The 20,351-nt window shown below is 49.5% G+C and overlaps 1 protein-coding gene across 6 annotated transcripts in view; it reads right to left on the bottom strand.

Annotated features, from left to right (window-relative positions):
* Nucleotides 1-20,351, bottom strand: part of DNAH9 (dynein axonemal heavy chain 9) — a 197,461-nt gene that overhangs the window by 168,614 nt on the left and 8,496 nt on the right. For all 6 annotated transcript variants that reach the window (XM_065034504.1, XM_065034502.1, XM_065034500.1 and 3 more), the window contains 12 exons: nucleotides 18,134-18,301; nucleotides 16,119-16,235; nucleotides 15,228-15,378; nucleotides 14,130-14,244; nucleotides 12,235-12,303; nucleotides 11,171-11,297; nucleotides 9,050-9,305; nucleotides 6,980-7,221; nucleotides 4,344-4,479; nucleotides 3,112-3,308; nucleotides 2,594-3,018; nucleotides 367-589 (listed from right to left, as the gene is read on the bottom strand). In XM_065034504.1, the coding sequence (XP_064890576.1) occupies nucleotides 367-589; nucleotides 2,594-3,018; nucleotides 3,112-3,308; nucleotides 4,344-4,479; nucleotides 6,980-7,221; nucleotides 9,050-9,305; nucleotides 11,171-11,297; nucleotides 12,235-12,303; nucleotides 14,130-14,244; nucleotides 15,228-15,378; nucleotides 16,119-16,235; nucleotides 18,134-18,301 (2,226 nt within the window). The remainder of the gene's footprint in view (nucleotides 1-366; nucleotides 590-2,593; nucleotides 3,019-3,111; nucleotides 3,309-4,343; nucleotides 4,480-6,979; nucleotides 7,222-9,049; nucleotides 9,306-11,170; nucleotides 11,298-12,234; nucleotides 12,304-14,129; nucleotides 14,245-15,227; nucleotides 15,379-16,118; nucleotides 16,236-18,133; nucleotides 18,302-20,351) is intronic.

Raw genomic sequence — 20,351 nt, 5'->3', positions numbered from 1 at the left:
TCCTTCCCATCTCCACAGTTGCCAAGAACTGGCTTATTTAAAAATAATTATAATTCAAACTAATTAACAGATGTATTTGAAAATGCATTAGTTTTTTTCAAGAGTAATCGCTGGGAGTTGGAGCAGGCAATTCTATGTTTTTCATACATAACAAAAGGCTTAATCTCTGCTTTAAAAGAAAAATCTCAATATAACTCCAAAATTTAGAGCTATTAAGGCACATCCCACAATAGTAAAATACTATCCACTGAGGCCCTCTAATGACAGGGAGTGGGGCCTTAAATATTCCTGCAATGCTCTTAAGCTCACGCTCTTTGACATCGGCTGCTTGGCAAACCGCCGTGTCCACCACAGGTTTTCACCCACCTCCAGTTGCTTGTAGACTTCCTCCGGCAGCTCTTGCTCATACGTCTTCAGCAGTTCAACGGTTTGCTTCAGGGGCTCGAACATGGCATCGGTGACACTGTGCCTTTCCTTAACAGCCAGGAGGTGCCCCATGATCTCCACCAAACCATCATAATCACCTTTTTCAACCTTTTTGCTCAAACCTTTGTCAGAAGTTTTTATGAACTCGTCCAGGTCAGACAAGCTGTAGAACGCAAAACAGGAAAGCACCAAATGAGAGCAGTTCCTACTGGAATCATCCAGACAGCTGGACTGGCACGGAGAGAGGAAAGGCCTGGCTAACCCTGCCCATCGCATGGCAACATGCTGAGGGCATCAGAACCACGGTTCATGCTCATAGGGATCCATAGATGGTACAGCTTCCTGCGAGGAACAGATAAATGGGTTGAGACTTCACAGGTTGGAGAAAAGGCATTTGAGGAGCACAAGTCTTATGGGGAGCAGCTGAGGGACCTGGGGGGTTCAGCCTGGAGAACAGGAGCTGAGGGGAGACCTGATCTCTGCAACTGTCTGAAAGGAGGTTGGAGCATGGAGGGGGCTGGTCTCTTCTCTCAGGTAGCAAGTGATGAGATAAAATGGCCTCAAATTTCTTCAGGGGAGGTTCAGATTGGGTATTAGGAAAAAAATTATTCACAGAAATGGCTGTTGGGCATTGGAACAGGCTGCCCTGGGCAGTGGTGGGGTCACCATCCCTGGGGGGGTTGAACAGACGTATAGATGAGGTTCTCAGCGACATGGGGTAGTGCCAGAGTTCAGTTATGGTTGGATTCCGTGATCTTGATGGTCTCTTCCAACCAAACGGATTCTATGACTCTATCCTATGATTCTGTAAGAGAGACCTGTGAGCTCAGGTCTGCGGTCTGAAGAGAGTGAATTTGAAAGGTCAGTTTTCATGTCATCTCTTCCAATACAAGAATGTGACATTCCCACACGAACCTGGCAGGTTGCAAAGCTACAACAAACAGGGGTTCTTCTTCGCACGCTGCCTTATTTCACAGGGTAAGTCCCTGCTGCAGAAGGATGCAGATGTTAAAAATTCACAGCAGTTCAGAAAAGCAACCCAATATTTGTGGGAGAAAAAAATCCATCCAGATCTTTAGATACAAAGGTACAACCCATGGCTCTCAAAGTCCTCAGGTATGAATCGTTAGAGACAAGGAGAGTATTTGGGGGAAGTTTCCCTACCTGCTTCTTGACCTCACCAGCTACTGGACACGGTCAGCAGAGCTTGATGGGCTCCTGGATCTTTGGTCCTTTCCATTCTTCCCTTCTCAAAACACTTACTTTTGAAGTGCCCGCTTAAATTCTGTGGATGCTGCTGGGCCAAAACATATCCCTAAACACTTCATCTATTAAAGACTAAACTGCTGAGTCAGGGGCTCCTAATAAGAACTCCTAAATGCCTGTTCTAAGCTACACAAAAACCTCTCTGCACAGGAATTACCTAACAGAATTATCGTGCTGAAAAGAACACAAGAGATCACAGCAGCCACCACACACAGCAGCCTTCACTAGTACATATGTCTGTAAATATTTCTTCGTAAGCATCCAAGCCCTGTGGCATCCTTCAGCTGCTACTACTCAAATAAATCACCTAACGCATCATCCTGCAGAGACCAGGCGACTGAGCAGCTATTCAGAGCAGGGAACACATGTTAATTCAAAACTTACATCCAAAGCTCCTCATTTTTGTAACCTTGAAACTGCCTCCCCATGACTGCTCACGCCAGGCAACCCAAATTACTTTTTCTACAAAGAGTGCACTCAAAAGAGCACTGCATTTAGAAACGGAGCAAGTATCTCATGGCATTAATACAGTTTTACTAATAGCAAATTCAACAAAGTAAGCCTAGAGCCCTAGAAGAGATTAGATTGGTTGGATCAGGATGAACGGACAGACATCCTTTCCAACACGACACAGTAGGTCGTAGCAGCATCAGCTCATGCGATGTCAATGGTACCAAGTTCATGGAACTGTTTCCACTTTACCCACTCAGCTGGACCAGCCGTTCCCAGCAGAGACGAGGGGATGAAAGTCATCAGAGATGTGATGGAGCTGGCAGGGGGTGTGTGCCCCCTCCTCTTGCTCCTGTATTAGCCTTTTATTATCAGTGTGAAATGGTAAAGCCCAGCCAAAACAAGAGAAACCCACTTTGGTCCTGGGAAGAGGAGGCAGAAGAGCTCCTACCTGTGCATGACGTGGTCCATGAGATGCTGCTTGAATACCAAGCTCCACCGCTTAATCACATTCAGCAGGGACGCTTTGAAAGGCCGAGCATCAACTTTCATCCAACTCTGGAAAATGCTGATGGGCTCGATGCGATTCACCTCCTCATAGATCTTCTCATAGGAGTCGATCTGCTCTCGGAACTGCTGCAGTGTGGGAGGCGACTCAGGGACCCCGTTCTCTGCATGGGCCTCGATTTCTGCTGCAGTGAGGATGTGCCCGTAGAGGAGGAACTGGCGGAAGAACTCCTTTCTGTCCTCCCCATACAGGTAGGAGTAGTGGTCGAAGGCACTGCGGTAATCGCAGCAGGCCGTCATCACGGCCTGCACACGCCCCATCAGCTCACGGCGCATGTCAGCCAGGTCAGCCATGTCCTCCATGTCAGCCTGAAGAGAAGAGGAAAGGAGCTCACAGTGATGCGGGAGCAGCGTGGTACCTCCTCACTGCCACCAGCATGAGGGAGCTCCACAGCCACGGACCTGGTAGTGGAGGAAGCCGCTGTGCTCAGCCAGCCTGGGCACCAGCGATGAGATCCGGTAGATGTCGTTGAGAAGACCTTCCACCATGTCGTAGAAGCCATCGTTTGTGCCAGGGTCCAAGGAGGGTTGAAATATCAAATCTGGAATCACCAAATCCAGCTGCACCTCAAATAGGGGAGCAAGCCCTGCCTTGGGATCTGGTAGGGAAGAACAGAGGTGCCAGGTTGTTTTTGAAGGGGAGAAAAGTGATCTTGAGCCACCATTAACATCCCACCATAAGACACACACATGCCCCACAGGGACACCAGGCAGGTGCGACACCCACTCACTAGGTCCAGTGACACTGTGTCTGCACACAACGCAGAGGGGAGGCTGGCAAACCAGCTGGTGTTCTGGTACCCACAGGAGATACTGGAGAACAGATGAGACACAAGTGATTTAAGGACCGGAAAAATGCTGTGGAGGGAAGCCTTAAAGAGACCAGGCTCTTCAGCTAATCAAAAGGGAGTCTGAGAGCTGAACAATTACAGTGCATAAGTACTTACAGAGGAAAAAAACAACAGGAACCAAGAGGCTCTTTAATTTAGTGGAGAAAGGCATGAAAAAATAAAACACCAACTGGTTTCACAAATGTGAAATTATGTGCTTGTTTTTAACAAGATGGTGAGGAACTGGACGCAATTCTCCAGCTCAGTGTGCCTCCACATCCAGGAGGGAAGCGTTCTGGAGACGTGCTTTAGCTGGACACAAGCTGCTCTCAGCAGAGTGACCCTCTGTGGTAGCCTTAGGCAGGAGCTCTGGTTTGGTGACCCCTCTCCTCACTGGACTAACGCTCAGCAATGGAGGTTTTTCTTTCATGACTTTCACCCACAGAACCAACTCTTGAGACTCTCCACAAGTGAAAGATTGTGTCACCTTGATGCTTTGTGCATGGGAGGTCAGGAGATGGCTGATGCCCAAGCACAGACTTGGGATGATGCCTCAATTTTGCCTGTTCACGAATCCCTGCAAATGGTGCATAGTCATCTCTGTCCCTTCCCCTGAGCAAGGCTTTGCTCCAGTGACCAGGGGATGGAGTTACCCACCGAGTCTGGAGGCTCCTCCAGCACTTGCTGTAGACAGCGCAAGAGGCAGAGCAGAAAGAAGATCACAAGTCAAAGCATGAAACAGAAACTTCCTTTTGGTGGGACTGAAGACGGTATCACCGCCAGAGCTGAGGAACCAGCAGTTACCTGTGTTTTCCAGGAGGTACTTGAGCGAGCACTCAATGGCAGTGAAGAATCCATCCAGAACTATCTCATCCACGTAATCCACATAGGCCTTCCAGATGTCAGATGCTGGGTCTGCAAGTAAGAGGCTCCGGTTTTCCTGAAAGAAAAAGAAGACGCTTTGAAATACAGCAGGGCTGAGTCTGTCCTACAAGAGCTGCCCACAGCTGAGGACTGATGCCAATGAGCACACAGGTACCAGCCCTGTGGGGGCTGAGAAACCAGATAGACAGATGTTGCTGTTGGTGGCATGGCCACAATTTTCTCCTTCTGTCAAGGGCTGCTTTGTCATCTGAATCAACTCAAAATAATCACAAGGTAAAAACAGAGTGCGCAAGAGACTTAGCAGCCCTGCAACCTTCTCCTCCCTCTTCTCTGAGGCCAAAGGGCTCGAGGCTGCTTTGCACACCTGGGGCAAAGGCTCATCCCAATGCATGAAGCCTCAGTCCTTGTGGCCTGTATAACGTTACCTTGGGTGGATGAGTCCTTCCAGGTGGACTGCTTACACCCCTGCCCTACAAATGATCCTCTCAAAACAAGAGAACTTTGAAACTCAGGAAAGGCTTTTTAAATAAACCAAGTGAAAACAGTTAAAGATTGGGATCAGAAGACAAAGGGTTGGCTTACAACCTCCCTCCTCAGCTTATTGTGTTCCCTACCTCCAGGCAAGTTCACAGTCAGGAAACTTGCAGTTTTCTAGGTCACAGAAGGGCCTCATCCTTCCTGGGTCTCCTCTTCCACACCCACAAGACCAGCTTGGGTACCCACCCCTTGCACCTCCCAGGCTCTGCCGTGATCCTGTCCCTGCCTTGCTGTGCCCTCTGAGGGCTCTTTCTCCTAAGCCTGCCAGGGGCTCGCAACACAGGCATGGGCTCAAAAAAACATAAGGTCCAGCTTGCAGTCTGCTGACAGGGGTTCAAAGTATTTAACCTCTGGGGACACAGAAGAGGGTGCCATTCCCAGTGGCATGGCAGCTTGGCACACATCAGACCATAGAATCATTCTGGTTGGAAGAGACCCTCAAGATCATGAATTCCAACCATAACCTAACTCCAACACTAACCCATGTCCCTAAGAACCCCATCTGTACATTTGTTAACACCTCCAGGGATGTGACTCCATCACTGCCCTGGGCAGCCTGTTCCAATGCTTCACAATCCTCCCTGTGAATAATTTTTTCCTAATATCCAATCTGAACTTTCCTTGGTGCAACTTGAGGCCTCTTCCTCTTGTCCCACCTCTTACTACTTGGGAGAGGAGACCAACCCCCTCCATGCTCCAACCTCCTTTCAGGCAGTTGCGGAGAGCGAGATGGTCTCCCCTCAGCTCCTGTTCTCCTGTTTACTGAACCTTTACTCCAGAGGCCTCATCCTGGTGCAAAAGGGCAATGAAAGCCAGCATCTCACTGTCCTGCCTGCGCCTGTGGGTGCACGTACCCAAACTCTCTGTGCTCTCCTCTCAGCAGCCTCAAGACTCACCTGCTCAAAGGAAGACCTGAACACCCAAGGAAACACAGCAGACCAGCTCTTGGCCCCTTTGCTGCTGTTCCTCCAGGTTTGACCAGCACAGCAGGAGAGAGGCATGGGGACATCCTATTTTGGGCCATGGTGCCTTTCCCCCCCCAGGACCTTCATGCTGCTTTGCAGTTGGTCCTGTCCCGTGAGCTACCAGAGCAGCGGTGCCACTTGAGCAGCGGTGCCAGCCCTCCTGCCATGGCCACAGCCCTATGTTCTCCCTGGCCAATTTAGGAAGTGTTCCCATCTTTTGGGTGTAGCTGGAGGTGGTTGAGCCTGTCACAGCTGTGGCAGCAGAACAACGTGGGCACAGTAAAATCCTCACCGTGGGTTCAGAGGGTAGAGAAGTGGGTCAGAAGCCCAAGGCTGAGTGCAGACAGCGAGGTAAGGTGAGCAACAAGGGCTCAGTGTCCCAGAGAGGCTCAGCCCCATCTCTCCAGAGTCTAAGGCCAGATGGTGACCCTCAGGAGCGGGCTGGATCTAAAATCCATCTGCCTTCCAGCCAAGGTGCTGTCCCTGACAAGTATAACACCTCTGGGCAGGTGAGGCGCAGAGATTTGGGCTTTCTCCTGCTCTGCAAAGAGGACTCTCAACTCTGGCAAAGCCACTGGAAAAAAACAAGGGTTCAGACAGCAGCTTTTTTCTTGTCACTCAGCTTCTACCTGGACTGTCAGTGTCACCTCCTGCTCCCACAGAGGAACAACAAGCCTAAGGCAGAAAGGTCAGCCACAGCCAGCTGCCTCTCCATTTTAAGGTGAATATTTTGGAGGAGTTTTTCCTCTGAGCAGGATCCCAAAGCCTGATGCACGACTCCCCTCTAGTGGCTTCACAAGAACCAGGACTGGGAGCCAGACTGGGCTGCAGCGGCTCCCACTCCTGCTCCAAACTGGGTGCCTGGTCAGCAGCCCCACACACTCAGCTGTACCAGCTCACTCATCAAAGCCTTAATTAACAACAGGTAAGTTTTTCAAATGAGTAAAGGGAGTTAATTTTAAGGTGAAGCAGCTCTGGACATTTTCACCAGAGCGGAGAGACACCCAGAGCCTATGAAGAGCCAACAAACCCCTGGAGAAGGTCCCCCCTCACCTTCACCAGCAGATGAATCCTCTGCCCTGACTCTCGGACAAGGCTGTAACGCCGTTCCAGGCGGTCCTGACAGTCCTCCAGGCTCAGCAGCGATTCCGTTTTATAATCTCTCCTCACAAATATGGGCGACGCCCACGATCCTACAATGGTCTGTATCTCCTCAACATTGTTTTTGGCTTTCTGTATCCTCTGCTCGAGGTCATGGACATCATCCATCACCATGGAGATGTGATCCCAGACACCTGGTAAAAAATGAGATGATTGACTACTTTTTTTCAGAGCTGCAGGGCTAAGCTCTTGTGCACCCTCTGTAAGACTTTCCCCCCACTGTTTCATGTATTTCTCACCCACCATTAACACAAGAGACTTACCACCTCAACCAACAGAGCCACTTCTAGCTCCCTCCTACCCCAACAATCCACAGTACAGCTGCAGCCTCTGCTTTCTGCCAGGAGCATCAGCACCATGGGGACATCTGACAGTTCCCCCTTCCCCGTACCCAGGTTTAATCTGCTACCAAAGGGAGAACAAGGACAACAGGCTGAGTGTTCCTGCCACTGTCACTAGAGCAGGGACCCACAGCCCCACAAACACGGGCTGTGACAGCCCAAGTTACCAGTGAGGGCTGCATGTAGATGAAGGGAATTTCATCTGCAGGGAAGTCCCTTCATCTTTGTTGTGCAATGGAGAAAGAGTTTTTCAGCATGAGGATTTCTGCTTTGCAAGTTCCCAAGGGAGGACACTTGTTCCTGTTCATACCACAAGCCTGACAACAGAAATATATATTCCACCAGCGAGCAGTTTGCTTTCACCAAGAGGAAACAAATTGTCTTCCTCCATTCTGCTTTGCACTTAAAACTGATGAAGCAAGAACACTGGTTAAATCATCCCAAAGTCACGGTGCACAAACCTCATCGTTAACCACAGTATTTCATCTGGCTGGAAAGGATAACAAGGTGGCCCTGGCCCTCACTGGGAGAAGTCCATCCCAAGCCAGATGGCTGGGCCAAGAGGTCCCAGTCCCTGCACAACTCGGGGAGAAAGCAGTGCCTTGGGGACACAGGGACACGGCCACATAGTGGGTCACTAGGGCTGGCACGGGCAGGGAGCAGACTCTTCAACCCCAGCCTTGACGGCTCTCACAAACCCCAATCTTGCCATCTCCTCAGCATCACTGCTTACAGGGCAGCCTCTCTTCCACAAAAGCCCAGGGGGAACCTGAAGAGACCAGGATCCTGTCCCCAACCCAAGCAGATCAAGGTAAGATGGGAAGGAGCAGGCAGGCTGAGGGCTGCCCTTTGTGTCCTCAGTGCTGGCTCTGCTGGAGAGTCCCCTGCCCTGCTGTGAACTGCCACTGGGAACCAGGTGATGGAAGCTGGGGACATGGGAGGAATCTGAAGAGACCCAAGTGAGCGGGTTAACCATGAGCAATGTGCCCTTATAGCCAAGAAGGTCGATGGTACCTGGGGTGCATGAGGAGGAGTGTGGCCAGCAGGTTGAGGGAGGTGAATCCTCCCCCTCTGCTGTGCACTCGTGAGGCTCCATCTGAGTTGTGTGTCCAGTTCTGGCACCCCACTTTAAGAAGGACAAGGAATTACTGGGGAGAGTCCAGCGGTGGGCTACAAAGATGCTGAAAGAAGCATCTTTCTGATGAGGAAAGGCTGAGAGAGCTGGGGCTGTTGAGCTGGAGAAGAGAAGCTGAGAGGGATGTGATCAATGGGATCAGTATCTCAGGGTGGGTGTCAGAGGATGGACCAGACTCTGTTCAGTGGTGCCCAACGCCAGGGTGAGGGGCAACGGGCACAGACTGAAACACAGGAGGCTCCATCTGAACAGGAGCAGAAACTTGTTTGCTGGGAGGTGCCAGAGCCTGGCCCAGGCTGCCCAGAGCGGGTGTGCAGTCTCCTTCTCTGAGACATTCAAAGCCCCTGGACCCAGCTGTGTGATCTGCTCTGTGACCCTGGTGAGCAGGGGTTGGACCGGGGGATCTGCAGAGGTCCTGCAACCCAACCAGTCTGGGATCCTGTGATTCTGTATGGCCTCTTTCCCCCTAACACAGAGCTAGCTCACCCTCCATCTTCCAGTTCAGTGTTTCTTCTGCCTTCTTCAGCTTTAAGTTAATATCCCACAGCTGCTCCTGTATGAGAGGGTATTCAACCTCCAGGACTGTCTTCAGGACCTTGTTGTATCTATTCACCATCAGCTCCAAGTTGGCCGCCAACTGCCGGTATGACTCCTTGGAGGAATAGATTTCTGCTGCAGTGGGTGGGATGGCTCCCAGCCGGCTGCCAGACAGGTAGCTCACCTCCCTCAGCACCAAAACCAGCTGCAGAAACGAGGCAGAGAGCTGAATGTGAGACAATCCTCCCCATTCACCTGGTGGACATCATCAATTCTGGGGATTTTAGGGGGTTCCTGCTGTTTTACACACAAAGCAGCACGCTCTGAGAAGGGCCTGGACACCTCCTAGTCCAGACTATCCCCCTCCCATTGATCTTTGCCTCTGGTTTGCTTCCCAGTCAAAGACATGTGGCTCTGCTAACTACCCAGCCAGCAAACCCTGTGTAGCCTCTAAAAGCCACGATGATCTCTGGTCCTCTCAGCTATCCTCATCAATACAGTCTTTCAGCAATACTGTGCCTGCAGGAGGAGGCACAACCAAAAGCATGTTTGAGTCATGGTGGGACTGGATTAGAGGGGGTTATTAAAATCTAAACCCAAGCAGAAGTGAGTCCCTGCAACAAAGGGAGCAGCAAGGTCTTCCAATGCAATATATCACTTATAAGACTAAAAAACAAATCTTTGCTCAGTTTAGTGGCTTGTGTGAAGGAAAATGCTCCTGAAACTGCACATGTTGGCTGGGTGACAGAAATTCGGTATATTGTATGGGCAATGGCAGGGGTGAGCAGTATCTACAACACTAAAGTGACAATGTCCACAATGGCAAGAAGAGGAAAGAAAGAAGGGGTGCATAAGGGTGAAGGGACCACTCTGAGGAGGTGGATGGAGGAGGACGGGATGGGAGGAAGGGAAGAGCAGGGGACTGAGGGAGCAAGAGGCCAAGCGAGATAGAACCAAACTCCCCTCTCTTTAATGCACTGGAATGTCTGAGACATCCCCACCATGAGGTCAAGGGTGTCTTCCCCTCTTTCCCTCTCCTCCATGGAAGGTGAGCTCTGGAAGACTCTTTAATTTTGAAGAGTTGCAAATACATCCTCCCTTTAGGCAAAATGAGGTGCTCCTATCTGGGCATGAAGGGGCTGCTAAGCAGGACATGAGGCAGTCCTTGGTATGGAAAGCTGAGAGCAGTGCAGAAGCACTCAGAGACTGGAGCTGAGAACATGCTCAGCACAACACAGGCTCCAAACCCTGGCACCAGGGTGAAGGGTGGAAAACACCCCCTGGGGCCATTTGCTTCCCACCTTAGCAAGGAGCTTCCAAGGAGCTGGACAAACCCTTTGACTGAGAGCCAAGCTGGAATGAGCTCTGGAACCTCAACGCTTTTCTCTAACAGCAGCAAGTCCCAGGGAACAGGGGAAGTGTTTGATGTTTTCCCAGGCCCCTGAGATTCAGCATCTCCCCAGCAAGTGGCATTTCACATTTGAGAGGCCCTGGCTCCCATCGGGCCCCAGAACCTTTCAATCCACCTCTGCACGCTGCTGGCTGGGACCCTGCCTCTGCTCTGGGCAGGGGGATGGTCAGGCCTCCCTGCGCTGGAGGGAGCTCTAGGGGACAGGGACCTATTGGAAGCCTCCTGCACCACAATTAAGGAAATCCAACAGCCACAACACTGAAGTAACAAAACAAACCTTTCCTGGGATTTTTATACCCTTTCAGGAAGCTCAGATTTCAGGTAAACATAACATGAACTGACATCTGTAGGATGATGCTCCTACGCTCCCCACACCAGCATCAAACCTGCTCTGGAGATGTTGACACCAGTTAACATCTGGCTACTCAGGGACTTTCTGTCACTGGCTTTAACTAGAATCTGCACCGCTTAAACTGTAATCCTGATATTTTCCCAGGAGACAGAGCCCACAAAGGGGATGGTTAATTCATGTCACGCATCACAGGTGCTCCAGGGACCTCAGCAGAACAGATCTAGTAGCGATCCCACCAGACTTGCCATGCACGGTGGGGCACAGATTGGAGACGTGCCCACCAGCAGACAGGAAAGCTAGTTCTTACCTGGGGATCAAAATTAACTGTGATCAGTTTGGTTTCTGGATCTCGCCGGATAAGCGGTTGAGTAAGGTTGTACTGTGATTTTTCAGAGACTGTTTGAGACCAGTCTGCATAGAGCTTCTCCTGATACCTGCCGGAAAACAAACAAACAAATAAATTAAAACATCCACCACGTAGCTGCCAAGCCCACAGACCAAGACATATAACCAAATAAAAGCCAAGGCTGAAGAACGTCAAGGAATATTTAAAACCCACCCACCCACCCATCTCCATAAAGAACATGGCTTCAAAGACAAACACCTGAAAACCAGTGACAGCACCAAGTCAGGAAAGCAAAGATCTCCCAAGTACCACTCTTAGCAGAGGATTCAAATTTGGAGACAGTCAAAAGCTCAGAGCAACCAGTTCAGTTTTAGCATCAAACATTAAGATACTAAGTGGGGGGCAATGAATCCCACTCCCACTTGTGGAATACACATATTACAGCCATGGTAAGTACACTGTGAATGGGCACAAGTGGACTGAGACTTCTGGTCAGCCCAGGTTTTCTACTACAGCAGCTTCTACATCCAAAAGAAACTTGTTCCAACATTTCTGCTGGGCTGCACAGCCCCTGTCCCTCCCACGCAAACGTCTCCATTTCAAGACATCACAGAAAGACTGTGGTGTGTAGCAAAGGATTCCTCCTCTCTCATCACAAAATTCCTTCTGGCTTAGAAAGAGACATTCTCAGGCCCTGGGCTTGCAAATGCGCTGGAAGGTGGTTTAGAGAAGGAGAAGGAAATGGCCTCAAGTTGCACCAGGGGATGTTCAGACTGGATATTAGGAAACATTTCTTCCCCAAAGGGCTGTGGGGCATTGGAACAGGCTGCCCAGGGCAGTGCTGGAGTCACCATCCCTGGAGGGGTTGAACAGATGTGGAGATGAGGTTCTCAGGGACATGGGGCAGTGCCAGGGTTGGGTTAATGGCTGGACATGAGGGTCTCTTCCAACCAAAACAATTCTATGATTCTATAAGGTTTGGCTTTTTTTCATATAGTTACAGCCTTGCCTGAGCGGCCACTTACCTGTCAAGCAGCTGGATCATTTCTTCATACTTCTCTATCACCCTTCTTCCTTGAGCAGAGTCCAAGCAGCTGGTGGCACAACAGAGAAGCTCAGCGTTACATTTAGCCCTGCAAGGCTGCAGTCTCTATTTACCCCTCTCCAAGACCACCCACCACTTTGCAGGCCGACTCTGGCTGGGGACCTTACATTTCACCCCCCCCCCCCCACCACATCGCCCAAAACCATTTCACTGCACAAAAGCTCTCCAAGCCCCAGTGCGCCCTTTCTCGGGTGTTTGCATGGCAACCGGCAAATGGGAACCACGTCCTGGGGGAAGAAGAAGGGCCCAGAGCTGCTGGAGGAACACTGGTCTCTGTAACACACCCAATGCTCCAGTGTTTGCAGGGCAACCTCTGCTCACCAGCCACCACTTTCTGAGGTCAAAGAGGCACAGGAAGAAGCAGAGTGTGGCTCCCAGCAGATGAAGCTCTTGGTGGTGCCAAATTCATGCCCCTCAAACCAAAGAGCAAAGGTGTCCCAGAGCACGGGAGGCAGAGCCCTGGACACACTGCCCAGGCCGTACAACCCAGGGAACAGCAGGTCAGAGGAATTCTTATCACGCTGTCTTTTCCCCACTGTTTCATCTACAATATCCAAGCTGTCCTCAAGATGGTTGTTGATTTTGGAGGACATAATGACAAAACCTGAATTAACTTAACCAAAAGCTGGCAAAGGGAATGCCTGAGCAGTCACCGCTGGGCAAGTGCTGAGCAAACCTGCTGAAGTAGACAAGTCCTCTGAGCAAATCCAAGCAAAACCCAGCAAAACTACCTTTGTTTCTCCTTTTTAATCCTTTTTCCCTTTCAACAGCAACATGTCACCCCTGTTGCAGGGCATGCTATTAACTGCTCTAAACAGAGGACAGAAAATCAGTGCAAAATGCAGATCTGGGTCCTTCACGGTTGACAAAAATCTGCCATTCAGGTTCAAATCAGACATGATAACTTGGGCTCTGTGCTGGGAACAGCCCAAGAGCTTGTTTCATTGCACCGATGTCTTTGCTGCTGCAGAATAACTGTGCCCTTAAAGACACTTAATAGCAACATACAGTAAGAAAAGGCTACAAACACGGCATGGTGATGGTCAAGTTATTTTGGTCAAGTACATTAAAAAAGTGGATCCATTTACACAGAATCCTGACCAGCACAAGTGAAGCCATTCCTGTGAGCTACCAGGTGCAGTCCCTGGAGCACCCTCAGTTGTCCTAAGTCCAACACTGCCTTGCTTACAGAGCTCTTAAATGTTGTCTCATGTGGTGCCAGCTGTGAGCATGAGGCCACACTTCCCTGACACCACCCATTACAACAAGCATTTGGGTGATACATATTCCAGCATTGGTTTCTTTCCTTGATCTTAGGAGATGGCTCCTTTGTCTAATGCTGAGAAAGTTTTCTTCTGCCCAGCAAAGTGCTCATCTGTTCCCCAACATGCAAACCCAGCTCCATCGATCAATCTCAGCTGAATCCAGCCCAGCACCTCTCTGCTATTCACAGCCTGGATGATGCTAGAACCAGGACTTGCAGCTGAGGAGGTCCTGAGAACACGCTGAGTGGGATTGCAGCAGGAAAGGTTCTGATACCTCTTTCAATTGCAACCCAGAAACTATGTCTGAAAGCTGAATAGCCCACTGTGCCTCTTAACCGCTTCAAAACAAATCCAGTTAATGAGTTTCTTAAAAAAAATAATGATCACAAGGAAGCTGAAAAGCACCAGTGCAACCACTTCACACCTCTTTGACTAAGAATTATTTCAGCTATAACCATGGGATAATGTTCACCACAGAAAGAAAATCAGATTGATTAGAGAGAAGCTATCAAGGTGGTCATAAAGCAACTTAGCTGGAACAGACACGCACAGATGTGGGATGCGCCTGAAGTGATCAAACGGCACCTGGATTCGCGCTCGCAGCTCCCGCGCCCAGCACAGCGCTCCAGCCACCGGCGGCATGTTCTTGTGCACGGGGGGGGATCCTGGGGAGGGCACATTGGAACAGCATTTGACTGAACACTGCACTTGTAACCCCAAAGATGCACCGACAGAACATCATCTGCAGAAAACTGCTCTGATTTCCCAGCTTCCTTCCTTAAATCCAACATCTGCCACACTGATGTAGGTCTGTGACCAAGGCAGGTGCCTCTGGATCTTGAAGAAGGAGCTGAGATCGAACGAGAAGCCCAGACTATGTTCAAACCTGAGCTGATCTGAGGTGTCCTTTGCCTGGGACGCATTCCCTGCTCCTCACAAACACTGACATCAGGATTTCTGACCAGGAGTTAGTTCTGTCCGTCTTATCTAACAGCCACAGAACAATAACCCCAAATTCACAGCAAATGATGGACTCATCTCCATGATTCTCTCCAGTCCAGGACTTGTCTCGTTCCAGTATGGTCTTTCTGAGGCAAGTAAATAGGTTATTGTTCAAAATGACACACTTGAATCCTCATAATCTGATAGGAATCTACCCATTCCCCGCTGTGCCAACAGTCACGGGAAATAATAAACCTGGAAAGGCTGATTAAACCCTTGGTTACAAAGTCCCACTCACATATTTTGCATTTTAAGCATTGCAAGGGAAACACAACAAATTCATACTGAGGAGCACATGAGTGGGTTTGCAGGTCCCATGGGGTGTTGGAGGCAGCACACAAATGTGGAGAGAAACCTCCTGTCACAGCCTCGCTGGGAGAAAAGCTCAGCATGTGTCTCCATTCCCAGCCACATATCGTGCATACACATTTGAAAAAGGGTACTTTTATCCCTAGCCAATTATTTGCTTTAATACTAAGAACAGAGCTTTCCCAGGCATTTCCATTGCCACTAGGAGCTATAGAGGCTGAAAACATTTGCAATTTGTAAAGTTTTGGGTTCCTTAGAAAAAGAAATCATTTCCCCCCCAAATTAATCTCAGTCAAACTCCCTGTAAAACCAATTTTACTCAGCACGTTCTACCCACCAAGCTTCAGCTCTGTCTGGATGTGCCGGGAGTAGATCAGCCTGGCGTGGTCCAGGGCCCTGCTGAACATGCTGATGAGGACGGAGTATTTGTCAGCAGCATCTGCAGCGATTACCGGTCGCTCCAAAAGGCTCCCGAACATGTCCAGCAGCTGTTGGGGTGAACACACAGGAAATGAAGTGGGGAAAAATTCGCAACCCCAACTTCTGCAGAGAGATCAGCTGGGACCTTCCTCACTGGCCCAGATGTTTCAGTACTGTCTGCACCAATGGGCACTTTGGAAAAAGGAAATTTGCTCCCTTTGTCATGGGGCCTCTCAGACTTTCTCTGGGGCTGAACCACGTTCCAGCTGTCATTCTTCAAATGCTTCAAAATTAGCTATTTTTTTCAAAAAACTTACAAAGATAAACACTATCACTTTCTACATTCTTTTCTACAAATGCTTATATTATTTTTTTTAAAATACTATTTATCATCTCTGCAAGATAGATTAACTGATAAATAAACCAGCTTTGTTTCTAGAAAACCTGTTTCTAAAACAGAAACAGATCCATGTATTAATAATATTAACAAATTGATATTAACAATATCAATTCTCACCAGGAAATCTTAGAAAAAGCATGATGTCCCCCAACTCGCAGACAGAGACACAAATAAATCTCCTGGCATCCAAAAGCTTTGTGAGGGACCCACCAGCCTGAGCATCCTGAACCAAGAGCAGCCCAAAAGCTACGAGTCTCGTTGTCCCTCTGTCCATCCCCACCAGAAACACCAGCCCCGTGCGCCTGCAGCTCCAGCACTGTCTGGTCTCCTCAGCGCGATTCTCACTGAACCGAACTGCAGGCACCCTGATTTCCCTTTTAGGAAAGAGCAAGGGTGCGATAAACAAACCTTGAAGGCATGCTCCAAGTCTGAGGCATCATCAAAAGCCTGGATGAAAACAGTGCCCAGCCGACGGTCGATGTCTTCTACTTTCTGCTGGAAACCAAAGGCGTCCTGCTCAAAGTCCTGCGTGAAGGCAAAACACGAGCTGTGAGGCTGCAAGATGGCACTAGGAAGGTAGCTGCAACTCCTCGATCCAGACATGCCCTCTCTTCTTATTCACTGTGAATTAAGCCACTCCTCTGGCCAACCTTCAGCCATCGCAACGTGGGATAGTCCTCATGAAGTCTGAGAACATTTCCGTGCTGTCCCATGGCTGAGATGTTGGCCCTTTCTCTGGGAGGGACCCTTTGGTCCTGAGGGCTTTCCACAGCCCACAGAGCACTATCTTCAGCCTAGAGGCAAGATGGACTATTTCCACACCCTCTCCCCCACCACTTGGCCTGAAGACCACACCATCATCTGGAAAACCAACGGATGCACCTGCTGAGTCCCAAATCCAATCTACTTTCAAGCCAAAACAAGCCTCTGGTTCCATGGTGAGTTGTCTGTGAGTGGGGCAACAATAAAGGCAGTTTCAAAACACTGGCACAGGTTGCCCAGAGAGGCTGTGGAGTCTCCACGCTTGGACATATGCAGCCTTGGAGATAATTCACCTGACCAGTCACAGTCCTGCTCTAGCTGAGCCTGCTTTGAGCAGGGAAGGTGGACTGGGTGATCTCCAGAGGTCCTTTTCAAACTCAACAGTACTGGGTTTCTGTAATTTCCATCATCTTCTTGCACTGCTTTTCTTGCTCCAATTGTGATAAATCCTTTGAAGTTCAAGAGTAAAATCTATATTTGTTTTCCTACACGTAAAAGAGCCCAAATCAAAGACTGAACTTGACAGTCCTTGACAGTCCTTCTGTTCTAGCTTGGACAAAGCCACTAAAAATGAGGTCATGTGTCTCTTTTCCGAAAGGACAAAGTGCAAGGAAATAGCTTTTACTATTGTTACTGCTGAGCTCCAGCAGATCCAGTTGCCATGTTTTAGCTAAAAAAAAACGGCTCTAGCAGTAGCAGAAGGTGCAAAACTAGAGCACTGAAAGAACAAACACGACTCAGAGTCACACAAATAGCCATGGGGTCACCAAACGCAAGCCAGCTCCTGCAGAACCACCGTCACTGCTCCTCTGTGCCTGCCCTGCCGAAGGAGGGGTGCTATGGAGCAAGCAGCTTTCCAGCAAGAAACACTGGGGACGTGCCACCCCCCGCAGAGATGTATTGGGAGCTGCGGGAAGCAAAGCACGAGCCACCCATCACCACACCAGGCAGGTCCCAGAGGGCTGGGAATATTCCTTTAATTAAAGCACTACTGATAATAAAATAGAGCGTCCTTGAACTCTGAGAGCCCCAGGTGCCATGTGTTCATCTAGGCAATAGCAAACACATCCCCAGAGATGATCTGAGCTGGCCCTCATCAGGCAAACTACCCTGTTTTCCCAAAAATAAGACAGGGTCTTATGTTAATTTTTGCTCCAAAAGATGCTTACTTTTTTACATGTATAGCTGCCTGGACCCTATTTAAATTGACTTTTTAATGAACTGTAACTAGGGCTAATTTTTGGAATAGGGCTTATATTTCGAGCATCCTGAAAAATCATGCTATAGCTTGTTTTTGGGGTAGGTCTTATCTTTGGGGAAACTTGGTAAATACCAAGAGCAAGAAAGCAAAGAGATGTGGGTGTTGGTACAGCTCTTACGCCTCAGCAAGCACCATGTACAGTGAAAGCTTGTGCATAAGGCATGGAAATCCCGGTTTCCCAGCTGCACTGGTCTAAGGTCCTGATCTAGCAAGATATGTTAGATATAGACCTGCAAGAAGTCCCAAATCTCTGCAGGAAAGGCCAGCAGCTCCCTGTTCCCTCCAATACCAGATCAGATCATAATGAAAGGAGGAAAGAGCTGGGAAGAAGACAGCAGGAAACTGCTGCTTTGGAAACATGCACGTGTTCCTGGTGTTCCCGCAAACTGGTCCCACCTACCATGTTGGTCAGGTCAAGACAGTCGTAGGTTCGCTCTGAAAACAGCTTGTACGCCTCCTGGAATTCCTCATACATGTCCAGGACCTGCTGGCCCAGGGTCTTCCCTTTAATCCCACTGAATTCAATTTTCTCCAGCTTCATCAGGTCCAAGGCAGTTGCCAGGAGATCCTTCAAAGTCAACAGAGGGAGACACAGTTACGATGTTGACAAAAGAAGATGACAACAGTTGTCACAACAGAGTTGCACTTGCTGAGGGGCCTTCCCAAGCACAGCGCTGGTGCTCAGGCTGGGTGGCAGGGATGGGAAGGGGGGAGCCTGATCTGCCTCTCCTGAGCATCAGTGGCTGCTCATAACACATCCCTGTCCAGTGAGGCCTGCTGCAGCCACTAGAAATACCATGACAACTGTAAAATCGCTTTTAAGGGTATTTAGAGAACAGATTCAAAGCAGAATATGAGACCCTTATAGGTCATCCAGCATAGCTAAGAATCCCAATTTTATAGGTATTAACCAAGGAGAGATTTCTAATATTTACAGGTACCCGAACTGTCCAAAGCTCCTGCTCAGTCAAACCTCCGCGTGTCCAAGTGGGTGTTGCAGCACCTGCCCCGCTGGCCTTCTCTGCTGAGGTGGCACACGGGTCCTTCCCTTGCCACCCTCTGCAGCCTGGCAGTGCCACCTCTTGGGAAAATGTCCTGCTCTCCCAGTGGTGGTGGCAGCACTGGGCAGCTCTGCTGCCATCCCACCCCATCTGTCTCCCTAGGTAGGGCCAAGCAAGGGCTGGTTGAACACCCATTGCCTCAGAGGACCAGGAGAAACATGCACAGGAATGCACAGGTGGCCACTCTCTGCTTGCACTTGTCCTGGGGCCACCCGAGCAGGGCAGCAGGTTTTACAACAGACACGTAATATAAAACAGTGCGATGAACCGGAGGAAAGGGATTCTCCCCTCTCCACATGTTCATGGGCTACCCATGCACCAGTGTAACTGCAGCTTTTATGAAATTTCAAAAACAAATGCACATATGCATTCACATTCACTTTGACACACCAGCACATCCATTTGAACAAATACTTAGCAAGGCAAAAAACAATGTGGAAATACCAGCTGTCCCTTGCTTTGTCTTGCAAGGCTGCTTGGAATGAAGGGACGAGAGGAAATGGAGACTGAGAGAGATGCAGCAGTTTTCCTCATTAACAGGCTGGTGTGCACTATGCTTTTAATTGTTGTTTTACAGCTCACTCCGCAGGCTCTCCCTCTGACCCCAGATACTGCAGCTTTTACTGTCCCTGGAGTGTGGGACAGCCATGGACGGAGGAAACAGACACTGGTCAAAACGCGCAGTGCCCCAGCTCAAAACCTCCCCACTGGCTTTTGTCTGCAGCCCATATCCACAGTGTGCCCATGGCATCCACGGAATCCCAGCAGTCAGTGCCCCAGGGCCTTTACAGGGTCACAGTAAACCTGTCACCAACACTGTCCTCATGATGACCTGCAGTTACTCCTGTGTGTATTTATATTCCTCTCGACACTGACCAGCATAATTTGGTTTACTTCACATCAAATCCTACTGGAAACCATCATTATGAATACTTTAAAATAGGCACCAGTCATGATGGTTTTCAACATAGTTAAATAAGGAACACCTGAAAGCACATGGCACGTTTTAAGCAGTAAAACTGCAGAGAACAAGACAGGGAGAAAAACAACCCAGATCTTCTTTTTAATAGGCAAACACCGGCAACTTGTACACTGGCCATCCAACCCCACACACTGAGAACGCAGCAACAACCAACAACAATTTGGGAAGTGTATGGAGAGCAGATGAATGTGTGTGGTTAACCACACGAGATATAACAGGTACATGTAAATGTCTGTACAAGAGGTATATACAGAGTCTGTATAACAGGTACATACGGTGTCTGTATGTCTGTGGTCTCCAGACACAGCAACGTGACAAGGAGAGCATAGGGAGCTCTCACATTCACATTCAGACCTGCACTCCGCAGACCATCCCCTGTGGCTCAAGGAGCCCTCAGCCACGCTGGGAGCTCAGGGATGACACCCCAATGTCCCTGCCTCAGGTGACAGATTCGGCAAACAGGGCCACCCCTGAGCCACAGCACCTCAGTTTGATGGATCATGAGGATGCGAAGGCACAACCTAGTGAGGAACGTGTCCCTGCTCCTCCCCAGGTCCACGTGGCACAGCCAAGGG

The sequence above is a fragment of the Columba livia genome, chromosome 18 (assembly GCF_036013475.1).
Source record: "Columba livia isolate bColLiv1 breed racing homer chromosome 18, bColLiv1.pat.W.v2, whole genome shotgun sequence".
In the NCBI taxonomy this organism is placed as follows: Eukaryota; Metazoa; Chordata; class Aves; order Columbiformes; family Columbidae; genus Columba; species Columba livia.
The sequence above is the reverse complement of the archived record's forward strand: the minus strand, read 5'-3'. Positions and strand labels throughout refer to the sequence as shown.